This window comes from Jaculus jaculus, chromosome 2 (genome assembly GCF_020740685.1).
Source record: "Jaculus jaculus isolate mJacJac1 chromosome 2, mJacJac1.mat.Y.cur, whole genome shotgun sequence".
In the NCBI taxonomy this organism is placed as follows: Eukaryota; Metazoa; Chordata; class Mammalia; order Rodentia; family Dipodidae; genus Jaculus; species Jaculus jaculus.
This window is the reverse complement of record NC_059103.1, coordinates 185,812,871-185,826,533: the sequence shown is the minus strand read 5'-3', so window position 1 is coordinate 185,826,533 and position 13,663 is coordinate 185,812,871. Positions and strand designations below refer to the sequence as shown.

The following is a 13,663-nucleotide window of genomic DNA, read 5'->3' as shown; positions in this document are numbered from 1 at the left end:
TCTCAAATATTGTTGAGACTTGTATGTTATTATACCTTTGATATTGCATATTTACCATAAGAATGTTCTTTTGCCAATTCCATTATCAGTCGTATCACAAAATTTGGCAAAATAATTAATACAGAATTTGTTTATGTCCACAAATGACTAAGCATGGATTTGGCCATGTTATTTCCTGCTCATTGTATCCCTTAGTCTTTTTAAGATGCTTACCCCTCATGATCTAGAATGCATTAGGTGACCCTTCTAGCCTATTGCTCATCAATTTTCCTCTCATTTATTCTTTCTTAGCCACTATGGCTTCTTCTCAACATCTAAGACTTTATAAGGTATGCTTCTTTCCTCCTTTTGTCCTTTCAAGTAACATAACTGCTTTTCATGCTTTGACATTCTGTACCTCCTCTGAGAAAGTTTTCCCTGACTCTAATCAGAACTCTTATGCTCAATACTACCCAGCTGATCTCATTCTTAGCAAAAAATACTACTCTCTGTACTTACATATGTATATATAATGCACCTTGTCATTCCTAAGTGCCAGATGAGCAATGACCATTTGTTCTTCTGTCATTCACCAATACATACCTAGGGCCTGGCAAAGCAATAATTTCTTTTTGTAATATTTTACTCACTTATTTCTTTGAAAGAAAGAGGGAGATAGAGAGACAGAGGGGAGGGGGGAGAATGGGTGTACCAGGGCCTCTAGCCACTACAAATGAACTCCTGACACATGTGCTACCTTGTGCATCTAGCTTACATGGGTATTGGGGAATAGAACCTGGGCCCTTAGGCTTCATAGGCAAGCACTTTAACCACTAAGCCATCTCTCCAGTCCAGTAATTTCTTAGATATCTAAAAATCACAGCATTTAAGTGATGTCCCCAGAAACTCACTGTGTTACTTTTTGGCAACTCATAACATATCATATCATATATAAAAATTAGAAAGTGTTTCACATGGCATTTATGTAGGTGGTCAAATCAGGATTTTTAGTTTAAGAAATAATGCTTACTCCAAGTCACCTGTGTCCTTTTATGGCATGCTTGTTACAACATGGTACCTTTGTTCCCTTTAGTGGGACATTTGTCTGATACAGCAGTGATTGGAACATTTTTGATAGAAGAGATACCATAACATCAAACAATAAGATTTCTTTGTTTTATGTCTTTTAAAAAGAATACACACATTGCATACCCTTTTCAATAAATACAACTGTATAGCAAGATTTATTCTGTTTAGCATCCAGCAGACACTCAATTTGCTTAATGTTGGTATCTTCTTATAGATAGGTACAATTCATTTACAAAAAAATCTTATATTTCTTAAGGGTATTGCACTTAAATGTTTTAATTACTTATATAGATTAGATAGGAGGCATAATTCATTGACTAAGGGAATTTAAATGTACACTAGAAAAGAGCTTTGTAATCACTACATTTTAATATGTGGAAAAGTTGTATAAAGCAACTCATATTTATAATGAAAAAAAAAAACTCACTTGAGTTTAAATAAACAATCAACAAAAAGGCCATGGGTGAAATCAGGTGTGAAAACAAAGAATATCGACCTAAGTAATATAGAATTGATGATTATCCATCAGGATAAAATGAACAGAGCAAGCGATTCGATAATGAAACCAACCAACCAGTTCTAACACTCATGAGCTCATGAGCTGTAGGGTGTGTGTGTGTGTGTGTGTGTGTGTGTGTGTGTGTGTGTGTTACTGCTAGTGTGAGAAAAGGGAACCTTGCATTCTTTATATAGAATTGAGGATGCCAGTTATTTAAATTCCAATTTTATTTTTGGTGCTGAGAATATTGTATTTCATCCTCTCTGTTGCACTGTTGATAAGACAGGTGCATGAGGACAGTTCTAACCCTGAGCCATCTCCTCAGAACCCTGGCTGGACATTGACGCCTCTCTTCCCTTGCAGGAGAGCTCACAGCTGCTACAAATGCAGGCAGTGCAGTTTCACAGCTGGGGACACTCAGTCACTCCTGGAGCACTTCAACACAGTTCACTGCCCGGAGCCCGAAGTCACCACAGCCAACGGTGAAGAGGATGGGCCGGCTATATCCACCATCAAAGAGGAGCCCAAAATTGACCTCAAGGTCTACAGTCTGCTAAATCCAGACTCTAAATTGGGAGAGCCAGTCTCTGAGAATGTGGTGAAGAGGGAGAAGCTGGACGACAAAGATGGGCTCAAAGAGAAAGTCTGGACTGACAGTTCGAGTGATGACCTTCGCAGTGTGGCCTGGAGAGGGGCTGACATCTTAAGGGGCAGTCCATCCTACACTCAAGCCAGCCTGGGGCTCCTGACGCCCGCGGCAGGCTCCCAAGAGCAGGCGAAGACTCTGAGGGACAGCCCCAATGTGGAAGCTGCCCACCTGGCCCGACCAATGTATGGCTTGACCGTCGATACCAAGGCCTTCCTGCAGGGGGCGCCAGCGGGCGGAGAGAAGTCTGGATCCCTCACCCAGCAGTACCCTACGGCTGGAGAAAGCAAAACCAAGGATGAGTCCCAGTCCCTGTTACGGGTAGGAAGGTTTAATTTAACACATATATTTGGAAAGGGAAATGGGGGAACACAAGTTTCCTATTATTTAATGTGTTTTATGAAGCGAAATTAAGTGAGCTCTATCAATGTGGGGTTATTTCATACTTAGGAAGTCACAGAACAGAAAGTAGCTTGTGTGTTGTGTGAACTGGTCACGCACCCAGTACCTAGGTAGACACTTGCTTGTCTTTGCTCATATTGAATGTTGGTTAATCGTTCCTGTGATTATGCAAAACAACAAAGCTGCCTTTGAAGAAGGGAAGTGTCTAAACCAGGTAGGATGCTATGTGTTACATTAAACTGAATCAACGAGTTTTGAGTTTTAAGGTGGAGTGACACCATATATGGTTAATAAGGGAAGTTAGAAAATTAAATCATCAAAAATCTAAGTACCTAGGTGAGATGTTAATACACAAAGTCATAACTTTTCAAAGCTTCAGAATAAGTATGTACAGACATTATAGTTGACATGCCACAAAAAAGGGAAAAGGTATGAGCATAACGTAAGTGTGAATAGTATGAAGACTGCCTGCAGAACATACCCTGGATTTCATACTATCAGGACCTTGTAGGAAGGAAAACCCAGTATTGTGTGGGAAAATAAAACAAGACCACCAAATAAGAAAAACCTCCACTTCTGGCTCATGTTGATAGACCTGGTATTGTCATAGAATACTTTAGCTTCTGAAAATTCATGAGCTCCTTGTATGTGAGATGTGTTGTTTGGCCTAAAGCAACTTTCCTTCAACACTTCCCCTCACTACTGATGTAGTTTCAGTTTTCCAGATGAATTTGAAGCATTGTTCTTTAACAGAATCTAAGATCAGAAACTAGCTTAACTTTATCAAAGATTGAGTTAGGAAATAGAGATCATGCAGCCCATTGTTTGGACCTGTGGGTCAGAGCCCACTGAGGCCCGTGTGTGCATACTGGAGAGAAAGATCACTCCTCTCCTGGTGGGCTCAGCTGTTCCATTCCACTGCACATTGTCGGAGGACTTTCTGCTTCTCCTAGGTGCTGTGGAGTGGAGGAAAGGAGCCACCCCTTGGAGCTGTACACTTAGTGATAATAGCTGTTACTTTTCTCACCTGTAGTCAAGCCCTCCAGCTAAGAGCTTGAATACAGAGGAGTGGGTGTCCCTGTACAGAGGCACAGGCTTTCCTCCAGGGAAGGAGCAAGTTACTCTAAGTAAGAAGAGAAACAGTTCCTGTGCCTTTCAAGAGAGGGTGGAGGTCTGAGCACTTCTTTTGTATGCCTCTATGAAGCTGCACTTGCATCATTGTAAGGAATCGCTGTGTTCTTAGTGTGTGGCTGTCATGTCTCATGGAGTCTTTCATGTTTTCTGGTTGCAAGAAGGGCTAGGTATCATGCATTTGATACATTTCATCTGTTGTCTTGAGAGTGTGGCACACTTGGGTGTTTTCTGGGTCTTTACTAGAGACCTCTCCCTTGTTCTACTTGTGAAATTGTTTCATTTCTGACTTTATGCTGGGTACACAGCTGAATCTTTTGTACTCTTTCTGCCACCTTTTGCATACTTTTAAGACTTTGGGATAATAAGTAATTGAGCAGAAGAGTGCAAAATCCTACCGATGTGGCTGTAATTTTTTGAGCAGTGTGATGATGACAAAATGTTTTTAAAAATGAGTTTTTTTTTTTCAATTCTCTACTTCCTCAATTCCCTGACTTCAAGTTTCTGTTGCATTTTTCAGTTCCTCCCCATTAGTAGGTGAGGTAGAACCAGCACAACTCCTTAAAGAGCAGCCCTGGTTCTGAAGTCATGATTTGTGGTGTTCAAAGTCTGTCATGAGCAAATGTTAGAGTGTCACACACATACACACACTTTGAAAGCCTGAATCATTTCAGTAATTTAAGTAAAATTTGAATCTTTAAAATTCATATCCTAATACCTGACTAATGTCTTTAGAAATCACTCATGTAATCGGGCATTTGTCATAGGGAGAGTTGTCAGTTTGGTATATTTTACAGTCTTTGGACTAGAATTAAGGTTTTTGACCTGTATGTATTTTCACTCAAGGTGTTTTCAAAGACACCAAGAGGAATTAACAATCAGAGTGGATTCTGATTGTCAAACTGACAAAATTCCTCCTTTGGTGATTGAAATAGTTATAAATAAATTATAACAGCAAGTGTATTCTTAATGTGTTACCTTGTATCAGTAAGGGAAATCTCAACAGAATAGCTTCTATTTTTACTGAAGGTAAAAATAGTACTTTAATTTTGTATTTATAAGTAGTTATTAGCATATCCATAAATATGCAATCAAAATGAAGAAATACAGTTTGCATGTTGTGAATAACATACAATGATCAGGGTAAATATACAATGACATATTCAATATTTTTAGTTTAAGTAGTTAGATGGAAGTTGAAATTAGCTATTTTGCTATTGAGGATGCTTATTTACAAATAGTAACCTGTATAAGAATTGGAAAGTATCAAGTTTTAGAAGTGACATTTTTTATTAGTGCATTCAATATAACAGAGCAAGTGCATTAGTAAATACCTTTACATATAGAATTGCTAGTACCAAGAATAAAGCCTCAAGTCATTTTTAAATGTTGAAAGTACTGATATTAACAATTAAATATAGAAAACTTGTGCACTATGTTAATTTAAAATAGTGCAACATTCTGCTGATAAGAAATGAAAATATTTTTAAAATATTTAATTTATTTATTTGAGAGAGAGAGAAAAACAGAAATATACAGAGAATGTCCATGGGCATGCCATGGCCTTCTGCCCTACCAGATAACTCCTGATGCATGTGCCCTTTTGTTCATCTGGCTTTATGTGAGAACTGGGGGATTGAACCTGGGCCATCAGGCATTGCAAGCAAGTGCCTTTAAGTGTTGAATATCTGTCTAGCTCTGGAAATATTTTTAATGGATAGGCCAAATTTAGTTAAGATTTTGTCACAAAGCATATATTGATAAATCTGTTTGCAGAAAGCTAGCTCTTTTCCCATGTGCTGCTCCATACTCTGGTCGAATATTTCCATGAGACTTGTATTATTCCTGAGAGGAAGGAATGGCATAATCAAATTAGAGGAAAAGCTAAAACTTCATAACATTCCCTCTGTTATCATTAGCCTTTTGCTCTTCGTATTTTTGTATTGTGCATGATCCTTTGTTTGGAGTTAAATATCAGATTATTTATGCATGTTGTCATTTAGTGACTGTCTTTACATTTTTCCTTCCTTGTGAAACAGAAGCTGTAGCTTATAAATTGCTGTATGGGAATTAGACTTTTTGTTCATTAGTAGCTAACTGATATTATTATAACACCTTTGGGTATTTTCAGAACAGAAAGAAATATTCAAGCTTTTAGAATATTTGTTAAAACAGTCCACATTTAAATGTAAACTTTATGCTTTAAATAAAGAAAAACTTTGTTCCTCAAAGTGGTCACCAAAGTTTAATATATTGAAAGCAAGATTTTTTTTTTTTTAGATTTAAAATTTAACTATGTTAAGTTTACAAATTTAATGCTACCTGTGCAAATGTCAATTGCTTTTCTATTTTCCAATAAATGGTATAATCTATTTATTTTTTTTATTTAAAGCTAAATCGCATTGATACAGGAATTGAGGTTCCTCTGCCAATACATCAGATATACCTACTTTGATATGATAGAGGAATTTTGAAGTGTCCTCAGATTCTTGCTGATGAGTTCAAATAATTGACACCCATTAAACCAGAAGATAAGAGGAAGAACTTTAAGAAAACTTGTCTTAAAGGAAGGCAAAGAGACTAGCTCATGCCCAATGAGGCAAGAGGGAGTTTGAGCCAGGCCCCTTTGAAACTCAAGTTTTTTTTTTTTGTTTTTTTTTTTTTTTTTTCATGTGAGTACCTTGCATGGCTGGCTGGTTAAGCTAGTTAGTCCTAATGTCAGTTGTCTGGGGTCAGGATTTCTGGAAAAGGGCTATCTGCCCAGAAATCTTAATTCTCTAGGAAGGGCCTTCTCAGCAAGGAGTGGAAAGACTCCCTAAAGGGGCAGAGATAAGGAAAGGCTAGACCCTGCTGACTTTCTGACCTGCAGTAAAGTGGTTTTCCCCTATAGGCCCAAGGACAATTCCCACCTTTAGCCAGGAGAAAGCTAGTCACTTTGAAACTAGTCACCCCTCACTGCCTCAATATGGTGTGGTCAGGACTGACTCATATAGTTTTGTGCCTTTTTGACTAGTTTCTTTCATAATATGAATTTATCCAAAGGTGTATATGCATTTATTTACCTTTAGGCCAACTCATGAAGCTTTAACTATGTTGGTTTAATTATTTCCTGGAGAATATATTCTGGATTTTATGCTTTTATTGGAATTTTTGAGTTGTATTTTATAACATATAAAGTGGTATTACATCTGATAACCACTTGAAACGTAGAAAATTGGTTCTTAAATATCACAAATATTTTTGAAAAAAAGCTTTTTGACTTTTTTATTGACAACTTCTGTAAGTATAGACAATAATACCATGGTTACAATATTCTCCCATTACTTCCCTGCTTTCTCTTCCTAAAGTCCCCGTCACTGAATCCCTTCTTTCCTACTAGTCTCTCTTTTGTTCTTATTCCATCATTTTTTAACTCCTATTATGCAGTTCTTCTGTAGATTATCTGCCACTGTATTGTAACGATTTTTTCCAGTATCAAATGGAGTTAAAATTTGTTCAGGGACTTGTGCAGGTGACCCTCATAATAGGAGAAAAAGAGGATGACATGAATTTAAATGAGAGATTAATGGAGAGAGGGAAGAGATCTGATGGAGAGCAGGGTTGTGAAGGGGAAAGTGGGAGTGGGGGGGATATATCATGGTTTATTGTCTGTAAGTATTGAAGTTGTCAATAAAAAATAAAAATTATAAAATAAATTGTTCAGGGAATGAATGCCACAGTAGAATATAGTTCAGAAGGGAGGAGTGTAGTAGTTGATGGTAAATCCCATCTCAGGTGGGCTTCTCTGTATTATTTAAGACAGTGTCCTAGCCAGATAACACCCAGGCATACTTTCTTCCTTGGTTTCTAATGTTAATTATGAGATACTTTTCCAAGCACACCTGGGGAAAAGTAAACCTCACTGAAATTTATCTTGTTTCCTTCTTAAATTTAGTAAGAAAAGTTTGTCAGTTTTAACATCTACATTCTGCATGGCTTGCTTTCAGCAGAGATGTTCAGACACTGGCCTGTGGGAGTTGAGTTCCAAGTTAGGTCACCTCCTGTCAAAGGCAGGTCTCTCAGGACCTCCAATCATCCATCTGGGAGGACCTGTGGCCTGCCTTCCTTACAGGAGTGTTGTCTGGCTTAGTTAATTAATGTTTGTCAGCCCATTTGAGATCCTCAGATGTGGGGGGCTAGATAAGCAAAAGTAGTCTCATGATTTGTTCATTTTGTAAATGTGATCCCAAGATAGTACAATGCAGACCTTATTTCCCTCTTCTTTAATGGTGTTAAATTTATAGTTTAAAGGTTGTTGATACCGGACAGTCTATTCAGATGCAAAAATGTTCTTTTGGGGACAGTCTGTTGGCAGCCAAGCAGACCTTCAAACAAGCCTCAGTGTTGAATGCCTTTACAACCACTGACAGAGGCCTCTGGAACTTTGTGAAAACTAAAGATGATCTCAAGTGAAAAATGATCTCCATTGTTTTGCTTCATATTTAGTGAAAATAAAAAGCAGAATTTAAGTTATCCTACAGAGAGTATTAAGTTAGTGTCATGTAAATAACCATTTTCCTGATTCCTTTTGAACTCAACATGTGCATATTTTCAAGACCAGAGGGATTAGATTGCCTTAACAACACAAAAAAAGAATCCCTTTCCCTAAGAGTTATGAAACAGCAATTTTAAGCCCTGTAGATCAAACTTCCTTTAAATAGCAGTCATGTTTTATTTGCCTGAAGAAAAAAAAAAAAAAACTATTAAAAACTACTTACTATGCCCAGAAATTATACAACCCCTATATATCTTTGCCTTGTATAGATGCATTTATTTTGGCATTTGTTAGGAAAAAAAAAAATATCACTTAAACTAAAATATATCTTAGTGGATTTAAATACAACCCATGTGTTGAATTGTATATGGGCAATAGTGAACATGAGTATTTTAATTGTTTAATAAAATTTAATTACCAAAACTTTTCTCCTTCTTAGTTAATCAATTTTTGTATTGATACACTAATCTGATGGTAGGAAACAACTGAATAAGCTGCATACAAGTTCAGTTTTATTAATTTGAATAGTGAAGGCTCTAATTTTAATTTTATTATGTAAATGGGTTCCATGGCTCCACTTATACACTTTGTAACCTTGGCTGTGACATCTGGGATAGTTTCTAAGGTGGGGGAAGCAGATATATCTTTGTGAATGGAGTTGTAGATTTGTAATCCCTATGAAGTGGTATCCTTTACTCAGTATCTGTCAGTTATTTCCTGTATAAATCTCTTTTGCTTAGCTTCTTTCTTCACAGACTGACTGAATCAGGAGATACCAGAGTCCCTAAAGGAAAGCATTGTTAAGCTTGCTTAGATGTTAGAGGGAAATAGTACACAGAGGGCTGCCCATGTTTCAGGAGCGTAGGGAAATGTAGAATAACTTGAAAGTGTCATGCATAAAACTGGTGCATTATGATATGATACGATTTTAGCATTTTCTAGTCATGCTTAGTCTGATAGACTTTGCCGACATTACCACAAACATTTTAAAAAATATTTTATTTTTATTTATTTATTTATTAGAGAGAGAGAGAGAGAGAGAGAGAGAGAGAGAGAGAGAGATAAAGAGATAATTGGCATGCCAGGGCCTCTAGCCACTACCAATGAACTCCAGATGCATGCCACCATGTATGTGCATCTGGCTTATGTAGGTTCTGGGGGATTGAACCTGGGCACTTAAGCTTTACAGGCAAGCTCTTTTATTGCCAAGCCACCTCTCTAGCCCCAAAATTATTTTTAGTCTGTAATCTTTGTGGACCCTGTTAGCTTTTACCAAAAATATAAATATTATCTTCTTTATTATTTTATTTTACTCTCCCTTTCATAGACTTGTTTCCAGGATGTTTAAGTATTTGTAGACAAACACTATTACCTGACTTGTCAAGGAAGTCAAGGAAGAATGACAAGCAGAGGCAGCAGATTCTAGATTACTGCAATGCCATGCAGATCATTCAAGTGTTTCTTAATTATCTCTTTCCTTCATTTTGGAAAAGTCACATCATTTATAAATGCTGGTGAATAGGAATAGTTCCCAAATAAATGGACTTTATTTTGGGAATAATTATACAATACTTACTGTAGTACACTTTTATTATCTTTCTAGTTCTGAGAAGGGTTTTGTTTGTCTTAGCATGGGGCATTTATGATAAATTTTGGTTTTTGTATTCTTATTCTAGTTTAGAATTATCAAATGTCTCTCAAATGAAATTTTACATGTTAACTTCCTGCCTTAAAATAGTAGTTTCTGGGCTGGAGAGATGGCTTAGCGGTTAAGCGCTTGCCTGTGAAGCCTATGGATCCCGGTTCGAGGCTCAGTTCCCCAGGTCCCACGTTAGCCAGATGCACAAGGGGGCACACGCGTCTGGAGTTCGTTTGCAGAGGCTGGAAGCCCTGGTGTGCCCACTCTCTCTCCCTCCCTCTATCTGTCTTTCTCTCTGTGTCTGTCACTCTCAAATAAATAATTAAATAAAATTAAAAAAAAATAGTAGTTTCTTTGTTTTGGACATTTAATTTAGGCATACCAATTAGGAAATGGATAAACATGAAAATGTATTTACCCATAACATCAAGATTAACTCTAAAATGCTAAGCACACACATATGCACATGCATGCACACACACATTCTTCATAATAAAATATATTTATATATTTAATTAATTTCACTAATACTTTAAAATTTTGGATACTGGGCTGGAGAGATGGCTTACTAGTTAAAGCACTTGTTCTATCAAGCCTATGGACCCAGGTCATTTACCTAGTACTCATGTAAGCCAGATGCACAAGGTGGCACATGTGTATAGAGTTTGTTTGCAGTGGCTAGAGGCCCTGGAATGCGCATTCTCTCTCTGTCTGCCTCCCTCCCTCCCATTTACTCTGTCTCAAATATTAAATGAAATAAAATATTTTAAAAAATATTGGATACTCATTATGACTTAAACGTTTATGAGTTTGTGGACACGCATAGAAATAATTTTAAAATAGATTTTAAATAAAGTCAATATTTTATATGGAGAAAATGATAAAATTTATGGCAATCTAATTTATAATTATCTATAGTACTATATCTTGCTTAAATTTTTGTGTTTATGACTTATACTTGATCTTGCAGAAAAAAAATCTTGGTAGATAAATGACCCATGCAATAATCTGTTCTCAGAGAAGTAACATAGTTAATTTAGCTTATAATATATGGCCTAGCACATGAATACCTCCAAAGACATATAATGAGGATTCTTAGTGAAGATGATCAAACCTGGCAAAAACAACTTCAGCAAGTTTCATAGAGAAGCATGAGCCAAAATAAAGTGCTAGGCCTGGTGATGCACATCTTTAAACCCAGAACTCAGTAGGACCATTATGAGTTCAAGGCCAGCCTAGGACTACAGAGTAAGTTACAGGTCAGCCTGGGCTTGAGTGAGACCCTACTTCAAAAAAAAAAAAAAAAAAAAAAAAACACAGATAAGTACGAATATAAAGTAATTGGTAAGAATATAGATACCTATTTATAACTGATTGCAAAGAAATTGAAATTTAACGACCCAATTGACTTGCTTTCTATTACTAGTGTATTAATACCTTTCATCCTAACAAAAACTCTTTGAGGTTAAAATTGTTATTATGCCTTTTATTGATATAAGAAAGCCTAGGTAACAAAATTAGGTAATTTGCTTAAGGTCATGCTACATGAGGTGAATTTTAGCCCTTGCCAGTTAATAGCAGAGCCCATTTATTCATGGACACACGCACCTTTGTGTTGGTGTACTATCAGGCAGGAAGGCATCCCTTTGAAGTGAGGCCCTTTACAAAGAGGTAGGCAGTTCAGAGAGCTGCAGAACTGAGAACCACTGAGAAATGATGGTCACACAGTTCTTTTCAGTTCATGCCTCCCCATCTCATGTACTCTGTGTGCTTGGAATATCTGTTCCCTTCAGACATAGAACTTACAGACCTTATTGTTACACTTTTTTTTTTTATTCAACAACATACTATGGACATCTTTTTCCTTCTACATATGTATTGTACAATATTTGTTTTAATGCCTCCTTCACAATCAGCCATATTATCATATGTTTAATAGATGTATTATTGAACATGGAGACTACTGCTAATTTTCACATATGAAAAATCACCTTGATAATCTTCCTTGTACATGTTATTCTGTTGCTTTAGCCTTTCTTTGGGATATGTTCTTTAGTATAATTCTAGTTAATTGTATGAGAAAAATGTATAGCTAGTGGTAATATCTACTATCTGTGACTTTAAGGGATCATGTTAAGATATAAAAGCACCCATAAAAAGTCATGAGATATATGATAGAAATATTTAAGGATTTACTGTTAAGCTATGCGTGGACATACTTAATGAAACAAGGAGTACAGAGAGTAAGTGGAAATCTTAAAGATGTGCTCTTCCCACAAATGTGAACACACACACACCCAGTATCTGATACATGGTTTGATATTTGTACCTAAGATTATAGATGAGATGCAGCTTAGTTTTTACAGACATTTATTTTCAAGAAGTACCTATTTTCCTAAGCAGAACTTATTAGTTGTTCTCAATGACAGCAGGCTCCCCAGACACAGTTGTCCTTTTCTTTTCATTTTGCTTTTATGGGTAATTTTTTTTTTTTTTTTTTTGGTACTCATCAATATTTCTCAGTCAGGGTTGAAACTTTTTTTTTTTTTTCCCTTGGATATATGTTAGATGCATCTAAGGATAAAAGGGAATGTTTTGAGGTGCTATAAGAGGCTGGAACTTGATTTTCTTTTCTTTACAAAATACCTTTTAATGAGTTTTATATTCATTTATTGTGCATATATTTAAATCCTATTTGAAAGTGTTTTCATTCGTGAGATTTCCAGAGTCCTAGATAGAATAGAATAACCATTATTTTAAAATAAAGTATTAGAGACTAGAACAATAGCACTTCTTAATTGACATTGCATTTTTGCTTGTTGTATGCTTGAAAAAATACACAGGTTCCAACCATTGTGAACCATATAGTTATAATTAAATTTATCATTTTATTTACATATGATTGAAATATGCAAGTTACACCAGGCTCATATATGGGAATTTAAATTTTTTAATGAATATTATATTTAGGAATGGTATTTATTCTCCTTAAGAATAACTATTTGCCTTTTAAAGAAAAAAGTTTTGACTTGAAACTATTCAAATATATTTTTTCTACATTCAAAATCTAAAGAAAAACTTTGACTTACATGTAACTTTTAGAAGTTGATTTCTTTTGTCAAACATGATATACCTTAAAGCAAGGCTGCCATATTTTAGAACACACACAATTGATTTATCTAGTTCTTTTCCAGTGTCAAAGTTAAAACCAAAATGTTGATAAGGATGCATGAATTTCATATTCTTTGCTAGAATTTGGTAGCTAGTACAAAGAAAGTTTGAGGTCTTTAGGAGGTGAATTGTTTAGATGGGTAATGTATGGTGTACAAATAAATTATGCACCTAGCGTGTAAAATATGTGATGCAGTATCACAACAAGATTGTTTGTGTCTGAGATTGACTTAGTTCCATGAGTTTAAATATTTGTGAAAAATTACAAACTGTAAGTGTTGTTACATTAAATTATGTTCCTAGTCCTGTGGTGTCCAGGGGCTGGGGAACAGATGTGCTTGCCTGAGTAGACTTTTTAGGGAAATTTGGTTTCACATTTTTCTTTTGGTTCTTTGTGGTACAGTGAAAAGTACACTGGATAAGATTAAAAGGGGTTTCATTTTTTTTTAACTCACTTTGTGATAAGCCACTGGCTGGATGACACTGGGAAAGCCACTCAAGACTTACTTTTTCTTGATTTGGAAAAATTCAAGCAATTAAAAAAATGCATTTTTTCAAATAGCCTTCAAATGG

General features: G+C 36.0%; 1 protein-coding gene across 6 annotated transcripts in view; it reads left to right on the top strand.

Annotated features, from left to right (window-relative positions):
- Trps1 (transcriptional repressor GATA binding 1) overlaps positions 1 to 13,663 on the top strand; it is a 250,228-nt gene that overhangs the window by 77,735 nt on the left and 158,830 nt on the right. For all 6 annotated transcript variants that reach the window (XM_045143804.1, XM_045143805.1, XM_004661382.2 and 3 more), the window contains one exon: positions 1,931 to 2,534. In XM_045143804.1, the coding sequence (XP_044999739.1) occupies positions 1,931 to 2,534 (604 nt within the window). The remainder of the gene's footprint in view (positions 1 to 1,930; positions 2,535 to 13,663) is intronic.